This window comes from Dendrobates tinctorius, unplaced genomic scaffold, assembly GCF_039654945.1.
Source record: "Dendrobates tinctorius isolate UK_male_01 unplaced genomic scaffold, ASM3965494v1 ptg000027l, whole genome shotgun sequence".
NCBI lineage: Eukaryota > Metazoa > Chordata > Amphibia > Anura > Dendrobatidae > Dendrobates > Dendrobates tinctorius.
Window position 1 is genome coordinate 17,054,351 of NW_027361695.1, and position 13,520 is coordinate 17,067,870.

Below are 13,520 nucleotides of genomic sequence, written 5' to 3' on the forward strand. Positions count from 1 at the left end.
TTTTCATTGCATAAAACCGACAAAACATAAAAAAACGACCTAAATGAGGTATCGCTGTAACCATACTGACCCAAAGAATAAAACTGCTTTATCAATTTTACCGCACGCGGAACGGTGTAAACGCACTCCCCAAAAGAAATTCATGAAACGCTGGTTTTTGTTCATTCTGCGTCCCAAAAATTGGAATAAAAAGCGATCAAAAAATGTCACGTGCCCGAAAATGGTGCCGATAAAAACGTCAACTCGTCCCACAAAAAATAAGACCTCACATAACTCGGTGGGTCAAAATACGGAAAAATTATAGCTCTCAATATGTGGTGATGCAAAAACTATTTTTACAATAAAAAGCGTCTTTTAGCGTGCGACAGCTGCCAGACATAAAAACCGCCATAAATAGTAAATCAAACCCCCCGTTATCACCCCCTTAGGCTAGTTTCACACTAGCGTTTATGAGCGCAGCGACGGCCTGCGCACGGCCGCCGCTAAGCCCCACCCCCTGCAGCGCCTCCGCCGGTAGCTCCGCCCACCGGCGCACGACGCTGCATGCGCCCTGCGTCCCCTATCTTTATCACAGGGGGCGCAGGCCATGCGCAGTATGCGTTTTGCGGCGCATGCGCCTTTTTGACGGTGCGCCGACGCAACCAAACTGCAGCAGGTTGCGTTTGGCGCAGGTCGGCGCACCGTCAAAAGGACGCATGCGCCGCCAAACGCATACTGCGCACGGCCTGCGCCCCCTGTGATAAAGATAGGGGACGCAGGACGCATGCAGCGTCATGCGCCGGTGGGCGGAGCTACCGGCGGGGCGCGGCAGGGGGCGGGGCTTAGCGGCGGCCGTGCGCAGGCCGTCGCTGCGCTCATAAACGCTAGTGTGAAACTAGCCTTAGTTAGGGAAAAATAATAAAATTAAAAAAATGTATTTATTTCCATTTTTCCATTAGGGTTAGGGTTATGGCTAGGGTTAGGGCTAGGGTTAGGGTTAGGGTTAGGGCTAGGGTTAGGGTTAGGGCTAGGGTTAGGGCTTGGGTTAGGGCTAGGGTTAGGGTTAGGGCTGAGATTAGGGTTAGGGGTGTGTTGGGGTTCGGGTTGGAGTTAGAATTGGGGGTTTCCACTGCTTGGGCACATCAGGGGCTCTCCAAATGCAACATTGCGTCTGATCTCAATTCCAGCCAATTCTGAGTTGAATAAGTCATATGGTGCTCCTTCCCTTCCAAGCTCTGCCATGCGCCCAAACAGTGTTTTACCCCCACATGTAGGGTATCAGCCTACTCAGGACAAATTACAAAACAATTTTTGGGGTCCAATTTCTCCTGTTACCCTTAGGAAAATAAAAAATTGGGGGCAAAAATATCATTTTTGTGGAAAAAAATGATTTTTTTATTTTCACGTTCGAGCGTTATAAACTTCTGTGAAGCACTTGGGGGTTCAAAGTGCTCACCACACATCTAGATAAGTTCCGTGGGGGGGTCTAGTGTGCAAAATGGGGTCACTTGTGGGGAGTTTCAATAGTTTAGGTACATTAGGGGCTCTCCAAACGCACATGACACCCGCAAACCATTCCATCAAAGTCTGCATTCCAAAACGTCACTGCTTCCCTTCCGAGCCCCGACGTGTGTCCATACAGTAGTTTTCTCCCACATATGGGGTGTCAGCGTACTCATGACAAATTGGACAACAACTTTTGGGGTCCAATTTCTCCTGTTACCCTTGGGAAAATGAAAAAATTGGGGACTAATTGATCATGTTTGTGGAAAAAATACGATTTTTTTATTTTCATGCCCGGGCATTATAAACTTCTGTGAAGCCCTTGGGGGTTCAAAGTGCTCACCACACATCTAGATAAGTTCCTTAGGGGTTCTCATTTCCAAAATGGGGTCATTTGTGGGTGTTTCCACTGTTTAGGTACATTAGGGGCTCTCCAAAGGCAACATGACACCCGCAGACCTATCCATCAAAGTCTGCATTCCAAAACGTCACTACTTCCCTTCCGAGCCCTGACGTGTGTCCATACAGTAGTTTTCTCCCACATATGGGGTGTCAGCGTACTCAGGACAAATTGGACAACAACTTTTGGGGTTCAATTTCTCCTGTTACCCTTGGGAAAATAAAAAAATTGGGGACTAATTGATCATGTTTGTGGAAAAAATACGATTTTTTTATTTTCATGCCCTGGCATTATAAACTTCTGTGAAGCCCTTGGGGGTTCTAAGTGCTCACCTCACATCTTGATAAGTTCCTTAGGGGGTCTAGTTTTCAAAATGGGGTCATTTGTGGGGGGTTTCCACTGTTTAGGTACATTAGGGGCTCTCCAAAGGCAACATGACACCCGCAGACCATTCCATCAATGTCTGCATTCCAAAACGTCACTACTTCCCTTCCGAGCCCCGACGTGTGCCCATACAGTAGTTTTCTCCCACATATGGGGTGTCAGCATACTCAGGACAAATTGGACAACAACTTTTGGGGTCCAATTTCTCCTGTTACCCTTGGGAAAATAAAAAAAATGGTGACTAAAAGATCATGTTTGTGGAAAAAATACGAATTTTTTATTTTCACGCCCGGGCGTTATAAACTTCTGTGAAGCACTGGGGGGTTCAAAGTGCTCACCACACATCTAGATAAGTTCCTTGGGGGGTCTAGTTTACAAAATGGTGTCATTTGTGGGGGGTTTCCACTGTTTAGGTACATCAGGGGTTTTCCAATCGCGACATGGTGTCCGATCTCAATTCCAGCCAAAAACGTCAAATGGCGTTGCTTCCCTTCCGAGCTCTGCCATGCGCCCAAATAGTGGTTTACCCCCACTTGTGGGGTATCAGTGTACTCAGGACAAATTGCACAATAACTTTTAGGGTGCTGTTACCCTTGGAAAAATAAGAATTGAGGGTGAAAAGATCATTTTTGTGGAAAAAATATTATTTTTTAATTGTACGGCTTTATGTTATAAACTTCTGTGAAGCCCTCGGGGGTTCAAAGTTCTCACCACACATCTAAATAAGTTCCTTAGGGGGTCTAGTTTCCAAAATGGTGTCATTTGTGGGGGGTTTCCACTGTTTTGGTACATCAGGGGTTTTCCAATCGCGACATGATGTCCGATCTCAATTCCAGCCAAAAACGTCAAATGGCGCTGCTTCCCTTCCGAGCTCTGCCATGCGCCCAAATAGAGGTTTACCCCCACATGTGGGGTATCAGCATACTCAGGACAAATTGCACAATAACTTTTAGGGTCCTGTTACCCTTGGGAAAATAAAAATTGGGGTGAAAAGATCATTTTTGTGGAAAAAATATGATTTTTTAATTGTACCGCTGTACGTTATAAACTTCTGTAAAGCCCTTGTGGGTTCAAAGTTCTCACCACATATCTAGATAAGTTCCTTGGGGGGTCTAGTTTCCAAAATGGGGTCGCTTGTAAGGGGTTTCCACTGTTTAGGTACATCAGGGACTCTCCAAACGTGACATGGCGTCCGATCTGAATTCCATCCAATTTTGCATTGAAAAAGTCAAACGGCGCTCCTTCCATTCTGAGCTCTGCCATGCGCCGAAACAGTCGTTCCCCCCAACAAATCAGGTATCAGCGTACTCAGGACAAATTCCACAATAACTTTTGCAGTCCAATTTCTCCTGTTACCCTTGGTAAAATTAAAAAAAATTGAACCTGAAGTATTTTTTTTGTGAAAAAAAGTTAGATGTTCATTTCTTTTTAAATATTCAAAAAAATTCCTGTGACGCACCTAATGGGTTAATAAACTTCTTGAATGTGGTTTTGAGCACCTTAAGGGGTTCAGTTTTTAGAATGGTGTCACTTTTTGGTATTTTCTATCATATAGACCCCTCAAAGTGGCTTCAAATGTGATGTTGTCCTAAAAATAAAATGGTGTTGTAAAAATGAGAAATCGCTGGTCAACTTTTAACCCTTATAACTTCCTAACAAAAAAAAATTTTGGTTCCAAAATTGTGCTGATGTAAAGTAAACATGTGGGAAATGTTAGTTATCAAGTTTTTTGTGTGCCGTATCTCTGTGATTTAAGGGCATAAAAATTCAAAGTTGGAAAATTGCGAAATTTTCAAAATTTTTGCCAAATTTCCATTTTTTTCACAAATAAATGCAAGTTATTTGAATGAAATTTTACCACTAGCATGAAGTACAATATGTCACGAGAAAACAATGTCAGAATCACCGGGATCCATGGAAGCGTTCCAGAGTTATGACCTCATAAAGGTACAGTGGTCAGAATTGTAAAAATTGGCCAGGTCATGAACGTGCAAACCACCCTTGGGGGTGAAGGGGTTAAAGGAGGCCATCAAGTATTTTGCCATCAATTGTCCTTAAAAAAAGGCTTGTGAATTCTTCATTAACTGGAGTAAAAAAAAAAAACAGAAATCGACGGTAAGGTGTGCCAGGCAGTCAGCAATTCCAGATGTTATGGCCGCCATGAGGTTCCTGCTTAATATTCCCAGATTCCTTTTTATGGCAACTGCAATTGTGAAAATATCACCCCCTTCACAGCGCAGGTTTTACTGAACCGTGTAAAGTTTTGGAAGAAGCTGTCTTATGGATTAGAGTCTCCCGCTGTGATAATGCGGATGGTTTTATTCGCCATCATATACAATTACGTTGTCGCCTTCATTTGTGCAGAAAAGTAAAAATGTCTGATTGACGGAATCTGATACGAAGGAGCACATTGCAACACGGATGGATTTAGCCGAGTATCCATGCCGTGAGAGCCATGAGGTCGTTTTTTCCTAGAACAATAGCGGAGCATTTGGAATTTGGTAAAATCTTGTTAGTATGAAGAAATGTGGTTAGACTAAACTCTTGTTCTTAAAAGATATTTTGTCTACAGCTGTTGTAAAGTGCCATGCAAGCAGCCTATAAACCCTATGTAATCTGATTCTGTTTGCATAGTCCTATCTGTCACCTAAATGTGTGTTACAGGTATTGTCCGTCCTCATGATATTGATGACGTATCCTTGGGATAAGTCATTTATATCAGATTGGTGGAGATCCGACATTTGGCGTCTTCGCCGATGAGTGTAGGCCAGATGTAAATAGAGAAAGGGACACGATTAGTAGAGCACAGATAACGGTGAGCCGTTAGTGAGCACGGCATGGCTCCACTAATTGTGCAGTCTACAGTATGTAGGACATGAGCTTCAATTCTTGGAAACTGTCATTATATAGCGAACAGAACCACACAGTTCTGACGACTCCATTCATCGCTTAGGCTGGTTTCACACTTGCGTTTGGCAGAGCTGCGGAGGGCTCGTAGTTCCTCCGTTAAGCCCCATCCACTGCCACATTTCTTCCTTCAGCTCCACCTACGTCAGCATGCATCCTGCGTACCCTATCTTTAACATTGGGTACACAGGCCATGCGAATGTATGCAGATGCCCGCGCATGCGTCGTTTTGACGCTGCGCCGACCGGAACAAAATGCAACATGTTGCATTCGGCACAGTGTCAAACCGATGCATGCACAGGCATCCACATACATTTGCATGGCCTGTGTACCCAATGTTAAAGATAGGGTACGCAGGACGCATGCTGACGTAGGCGGAGCTGAAGGAAGAGGTGCGGCAGTGGGCGGGGCTTAATGGAGCCTTAGATTTGGCTGGTGCTCATCAGTGGGGGTGCCATCTAATATATAAAGCTCAATGTTGATGTGTGTGTATGTATCTATGTGTATGTATGTATGTGTGTATGTCCGGGATTGGCATCTGCACCGTCGTAGCTACAGCCACAAAATTTGGCACAGTCACACGTCAGGACCCCCCGAGAGCGTCATAGGCAAAATTTTAACCCCTCACGTTCCAATTCACCAAACAATTTTGCCCCTATCTACATAATGGGGAAAAAGTGAAAGGAAAAGTGTTGGAGGCAAATTGACAGCTGCCAGATGTGAACCAGGGGGACTTAAAGAATGAGAGCGATGGCGCCAAAGAGTATATACCGTACAGTTGCTAAGGTGCGGACGTGACATGGGATACTCACCACACGCGGGGATATGAGCACACACACAAAATGCGCCACACACTACCACGTGCTTCACCCCATATACCACCCTCAGCACACATTTCACCACACATACACCAATCTCGCCACATAGAAGTCGCAACACGAAAGTCGCCACTCAAAACTCGCCATGCTGTCCCAGAGCTGTTTAAAAGATGAAAAATGAGCTGTGATTGGTTGCTATCAGCAACAGTTTTCTTTGTTGACAGTTGTGGTAACTGAGACCTATTATTCTTATCATTTCTTTATCATTTCTATGGTGTTATCGTCCTTCTGTAAAGCTGGAAATAACACAATTTATTACCGTGCCAACACAGACCACCCTCTGACACAGACTGCAGGGGGAGCCCAGTATCACACAGGATAGGATTAGATACACAGCTCAGCAGTCAGTATCACACAGGAGAGGATTAGATACACAGCACAGCAGGCAGTATCACACAGGATAGGATTAAACACATGGCTCAGCAGTCAGTATCACACAGGATAGGATTAGATACATGGCTCAGCAGTCAGTATCACACAGGAGAGGATTATACACATGGCTCAGCAGGCAGTATCACACAGGATAGGATTAGATACACAGCTCAGCAGTCAGTATCACACAGGATAGGATTAGATACACAGCTCAGCAGACAGTATCACACAGGATATGATTAGATACACAGCTCAGCAGACAGTATCACACAGGATAGGATTAGATACACAACTCAGCAGACAGTATCACACAGGACAGGATTAGATACACGGCTCAGCAGTCAGTATCACACAGGATAGGATTAGATGCATGGTTTTTATGTGCAATATAATCATTATAATCTAATATATAAAGCTCAAAGTGTGTATGTTTGTATGTGTGTATGTGTGTGTGTGTGTATGTTTGTTTGTATGTCCGGGATAGGCATCCGCACCGTCGCAGCTACAGCCACAAAATTTGGCACAGTCGCACGTCTGGACCCCGAGAGCGTCCTAAGCTATGTTGTGAGGCGAAATTTTAACCCCGCGCGTTCCAATTCACCAAACAATTTTGCCCCTATCTACATACTGGGGCAATAGTGTGTGTGTGTCAAGCCCCGCCCCTCATTGTGATGTCACAATGCCCCTATTTGCATACCGGGGAAGCAGTGTGTGCGCGCCAAGCCCCGCCCCTCATTATGATATCACAATGGTTGCCATGGCGACGCTGATGTCATCAAAGGTTGCAAGCCCCGCCGCCGCTCATTATGATGTCATAATGGTTGACTATGAGATGGAGGATGTGTGATGAGTATATGGGCACCGGACTATGGGATGGAGGATATGTATGATGGGTATATGGGCACGGGACTATGGGATGGAGAATGTGTGATGAGTATATGGCACCGGACTATGGGATGGAGGATATGTATGATGGGTATATGGGAACGGCACTATGGGATGGTGGATATGTATATGGGCACGGGATTATGGGATGGAGGATGTGTGATGGGTATACGGGCACTGGACTATAGGATGGAGGATATGTATGACGGGTATATGGGCATGGGACTATGAGATGGCGGATGTGTATGATGGGTATATGGGCACTCGACTATGGGATGGAGGATATGTATGATGGGTATATGGGCACGGGACTATGAGATGAAGGATGTGTGATGGGTATATGGGCACGGGACTATGAGATGAAGGATGTGTGATGGGTATATGGGCACTCGTCTATGGGATGGCGAATATGTATGATGGGTATATGGGCATGGGACTATGGGATGGAGAATATGTATGATGGGTATATGGGCATGGGACTATGGGATGGAGGATGTGTGATGGGTATATGGGCACTCGACTTTGGGATGGAGGACATGTATGACGAGTATATGGGCATGGGCCTATGGCATCATGGATATGTGTGATGGGTATATGGGCACGGGACTATGGGATGGAGGATAATTATAATTTTCTATAACTAACCACAGTTAGTTACTATGCCCGGGCAGCGCCGGGCTCTTCAGCTAGTTTGTTATAACTACCCACAGTTGGTTACTATGCCCAGGCAACGCCGGGCTCTTCAGCTAGTTTGATATAAATGTCCTATCCTTAGGGTATGTCATCAATGTCATAGGGGGGATGAAAAATGAAAAATTAGCAGGATTTAATACTAAGTACTAACATAATGCACACTTGGGTCTTTGTTGGGCCCCTATCGTTCATGACTATTCATTCCGTGACCATCATCAGCCTGTGATACTGGAGGAAAAGGGGCAATGGGGCCAAAGAGGTTGTCCGGGTTGGGGTACAAGTCTGCAGTCACTCTATGTGACTACAGACTTGTGAATCCTCACAGCTCGTACACATGCACTATCAGGAATCTCCGGTACACATAGGGAGAAACCTGTCAATTATCTGGGAGAAACCAGACAGCGGCGGAGCCAGACTAGTCTTGTCACTGACATACAAGTCTTGTGCTTTGAAAATTGCAGTTCACAAACGCTCTACATCCAATTTCACTGAGCTAGAGTGAGTCTGCAAAGAAGAATTGGCAAACATTTCAGCCTCTCGATGTGCAAAGCTGGTAGAGACAGATCCCAAAAGACTTGAAGGTGGTCCTACAAAGCATTGACTCAAGGAGGGCTGAATATAAATGCACATCATCATTTTCAAATTTATATTTTTTAAAAGAATTAGAAAACCATGCATCATTTTCTTTACACTTCACAAATGCTTGCTACTTACTGCTGGTATATCACATAAAATCCCAATGAAATACATTTGAGCTTGTGAGTGTAGGGTGAAAAAATGTTAAACCGTTAACGGGGTATGAATACTATTTCAAGGCACTGTATATATTTTCTCTGTGTTACTAATAGTTTGCATTCACATGTAATATCTTTCAGGGGGGACCATTTTTTGAAGTATTTAGTGCTCAAGGAAAAGATCCCGTGGCCAAGTGGAGACTATTTGGAAGTCAATCAGCAATCTGGAAAGTAAGAACTTACACAGTAACTTTTATATAAGTCTCTCTCGCTATATTTCCAGATGGTAACCTTTACATTTTGAGGAAGAGCTGTCTTTCTGGCTGCACGCTTCAGATTTAGTTTGGATAATTTTATATTAATTTTTTAACTGGTGATAAATCTTATTCCATGCGTTTTATTAATATCTTCGATTGTTGAGAAATCCATTTTTTGAGTTTTTGCTATTTTTTTTCTATATCTTTTACCAAATGGATCTTTATGCCTAATGGTCAACACCCGATCTGACCTGAATATCTGAATATAAAATAAAGATATGATTGGATATGAGAATTACAGATGTACAACAGATAGCCATTATTGACATAGATTTCTATGCTGGTTTTATGAAGGGGAAATGTTGTGTCTGACTATTGGGTATGGTGGTTGTTCATACAGCTCTTCATTAGTGATGAGCGAACATGCTGGGATAAGGTGTTATCTGAGCATGCTCGGGTGCTAACCGACTGTCTTCGGTGTGCTCGAATAATATGTTCGAGTCCCCGCGCCTGCATGTTTCGCAGCTGTTCGACAGCCGCCCTCATCACATGTAGGGATAATTGTTAATCAAATGTCCTGAATATTTTTTTCACCATCTCAATAATGATTATGAAAATCCCATATCCACCACCAATAAATGGCAGACACATTATGTGTACTTACCTTGTTGAATATGAATTTTGTGAAAATTGTTATGTAATAAACATTGTTGTAATTTTATTCTATGCCTCTCTTTCTGCCATTTATTAGTGGTGGATATAGGATTTACATGTAGGGATTGCCTAACAAACAGGCAACCCATTCATTTGTTGCGGCTGTCAAACAGCCGTGAGACATGGAGGCGGGGACTCAAACATATTATTCGAGCATGCCGAAGACACTCGGTTAGCACCCGAGCATGCTCAGATAACACCTTATCCCAGCACGTTCACTTATCCATATTCTTCATCTAAAACAACATCCCAAAAAAACAGAAGTAAAGGGGCTCTAAACTACCATGACATAAGCACAAATTAATAACTAACTATGCCTCACTGTTAACAACCCCGTTCAAATGGGGCCTTCCATGGCAATCACTTGATTGCCGAGGACCTGGTTTCTGACACAATAGCAACAATAGGGGAAACGTAAGATTTCAAAGCAGCCATTCATTCAGATGATTGACTACTATGTGGTTTATGGATGGGACAAATCTACAAGATTGAGAGCTGAAGACCATTTATGTGATGTACTTATGATGTCCTTTCATCGTATAGTCAGGGGTTATATCACTCATTTTGATGTAGACTCTACTGTGTCATGAACAAAAACTATTTCTTAAAGAAGTTCTACACTTTGGACCATCTCTATGTGTAAGGCTGGTTTCACACTTGCGTTTTTTTGTGCTGTATTTTAGCGCTAAAAAACACATGCGCTTTTTTCCCCTATATTTTGCATGGGATGCGCTTATGTGCGCATACACATGCGTTTGTATGCGTTTTTACGCGCATGCGGTTTTTTGTGCTGTGCGCTCAGGCGCACAAAATGCCTCGTGTTGCATTTTTTGGGCGTCCGACTTGCCTCAAAAAAACGCATGCGCTTGCAATGCGTTTTTTTATAGCAAGACACCCATTGTAAGTCTATGGGTGTGCATACGTGCGCATTGGCATATTCGTGTATGCGTTTTTTTGCGCATGCGTTTTTTTGCTGACCATTGGTTAGACAATGGAAATTAGGGGTTTGGGTTAGAGTTAGGGCTAGTTAAGGGGCTTTAGGGTTAGGGTTTGGGTTAGGGTTAGTATGGTTTGGTTAAGGGTTAGGGTTTAGGGTTAGTTAGGGTTTAGGGTTAGGGTTAGGGTTTGGGTTAGGGTTAGTAGGGTTTGGTTTAAGGGTTAGGGTTAGGGTTGGTATGGTTTGGTTAATGGTTAGGGTTAGGGTTAGTATGGTTTGGTTAAGGGTTAGGGTTAGTATGGTTTGGTTAAGGGTTAGGGTTAGGGTTAGTAAAGTCATGGTTTGGGTTAGTGTTAATCCTAACCCTATCTTGATTTTTTTGGTGAGGCCAACTAATGTTGGAAAAAAACGCAAACGCGGTAAAAACGCACTAAAAACGCATACAAACGCATAAAAACGCTGCGTTTTTTTCATGCATGCGCATAAAAATGCTTGAAAAAAATGCAGCATTTGTATGCGTTTTTTCCATGCGTTTTTTTGCGGGAAAAACGCACTGCAAAAAAAAGCAAGTGTGAAAGTAGCCTTAGAAGGATTTATGAAGTGTTTTTCTTACTGGGATCCTTAGCAATCAGTTGACAATAAATGCTTAGATTTCCCGCATCTCCACCGTAGGAGAAATTAAGCACTACACTACTGTAAAGCAGTACAGGACAGGTCCTCCAAAGTTGAAGACGCTCATTGAGACCAGTTTTGGATGAGGATCTTAAATAGAGGGCCCCTCTAGAGGGTCTCTCAACACTGTTCTTCAGGAGCGCACCGCTTCACTGCCTCCCAGCTTCTTGCTGGCCTGTGATGGTCTGTCTGCTCCTGATTAGAGATGAGCGCCTTTTTTCGGGTCGAGTCGGGTTTCATGAAACCCGACTTTATCAAAAGTCGGGTCGAACACAATCGGCTGATTATAGTGAAAAGTCGAAGGCCGACTGAAACACGAAACCTAATGCAAGTCAATGGGGAACCAAGGTCGGCAGTGAGTGGAGGACAGGAAACACACCTACAGTGCCCATTTTAATGCCAAAAACATCAATTCATATTACTTAAGCTTGTCAACCTTAATTTACTTTATAATAATAGTTAGGCATTGAAAACTGGGGGTTATTTTGCTAAAGTGTTGGGGGGGTAGGGCTGGCTCCAGATTTTCGTGGGCCCTGGGCCAAAGAGTGTCACTGGGCTCCTTTAACACATGCCACAATTCATGATCCTCTGATACGGCAGAGAAATAGCGGTATAGTACAATGAAAAATACTTCACTTCTTACATCTCATGACTGATATCCATTTTAAATTCTCCAATAGCTCCAAAAATGGACAGTATATTCCTCCATACAGTATTATGGGCACCGCATAGTGCGCTATACAGAGTAATGAGGCCCATATATTTCTCCATACAGAATCATTGATCCCATATAATGTTTGAAACAGTATATGATGAGCTCCACATAATGCTACAGTATATGTTGGTCCCCATGGATGAAGCTCCACTGTCTTATGAGCCCAAATAATGCTCCATATATAATGGGCCCCATTTCTAATGCTCCAGTGTATAATGGGCCCTGTAAATGCTGCTCCAGTGTCTGATGTCCACCTTTGGAATGCTCCAGTGTATGGTGGGCCCCATATATCATTCTCCAGAGTATAGTGCTCCCCAAAAATTGCTGTCCCAACATTGAAAACAATTAAATAAGTCTCCTCGCTAGGGAATCCCTGTACTAGTCTGGACTCCTTGTTGTCCCCATCTTCCATCTCACTGCACTTGGACTGTTTAGACAGAGGGCGTACAGACGTGATGTCATCGCGCTCTCTGACCAGAATGTCACTGTCAGGAAACGCGGAAGACGTCACGGCGGTGGAGCAGGGAGAGGTAAGTATTTCAACTTTGCAAGTGCTGTGATCCTGAGCAAGCAGGGGGCGCCCACTCGTTGGCAACGGCACTGGCACAGGGCCCCTCATTGTACGGTGATGTGTCTGACGGCGGGTGGGCCCTCCCACCGGCAGACACTTTTGGGTACTGTGAGGGGCCCTGTGCCAGTGCCGTCTCCCACGAGTATGCCCCCCCCACCTGCTCAAGGAACCTGCACTTTCATCTGCACCTTCCTCTTTGTCACCGTGTAAGGTGGTATATTATGTGGGAAGGGGTTCCTGAGTTTCATCAGGATCAGATTCTGGCTGTGTAGAGTGCGAGGGGACTGTAGTGGTCTGGGTCAATGTACCAGCAGAATCAACTAGCAGTGGCTGGGCATCAGTGCACTTGTGGCGCCCCCAGGAGTACGGTCGCCACAGTGGCATTACCTTCCTCCTAGGGAGTGTGATGTCATGCTTGGGAGCAACAAAGGATCTCTCTAGCAGTTAAACCAACACACAACACAGTTCCCACTCCAGGCCAGCAGGGAGTCCTCTGAACCTGACTGCTGAGGAGCTGCTCTCTGTGGTCGGGAGGAGGTAAGTTAGGGCAGTCTGTGAAGGGAAGGGGAAGTGTCTGGACGTGGGAAGGGGAGCTGGAGGATGAGCAGAGTTAAGGCTCACTCCTAGCTGGAGCGCATGGTCCGGATTTCGGTCTCCAAGTTTAAAGGGACACTGATGGTCCTGCAGCAGAAACCGGAGGAAGTAGCAGCTGTAAATGCTCTGTTCCCAACTAAGGCTCAGAGGCCCCAGCAGCGATGTGTGTGAGCCAGAAGGAAAAGGCTATGGCTGCCTGCCATACGAGAAAGTTCCCAAATAGAGCGAACAGGGGAAACTTCAGTGAACTCAGTACTGTGAGTACCTCAGATAAGCGCTAGAACGGAGGCCACACTACCTATCTGCAGAGAGAGAATTCCTAATT

The 13,520-nt window shown here is 44.5% G+C and overlaps 1 protein-coding gene across 2 annotated transcripts in view; it reads left to right on the top strand.

Moving 5' to 3' along the window:
• CFAP20DC (CFAP20 domain containing) overlaps positions 1 to 13,520 on the top strand; it is a 459,179-nt gene that overhangs the window by 24,545 nt on the left and 421,114 nt on the right. For both annotated transcript variants that reach the window (XM_073569809.1, XM_073569810.1), the window contains exon 3: positions 8,877 to 8,966. In XM_073569809.1, coding sequence (XP_073425910.1) covers positions 8,877 to 8,966 — 90 coding nt within the window. The remainder of the gene's footprint in view (positions 1 to 8,876; positions 8,967 to 13,520) is intronic.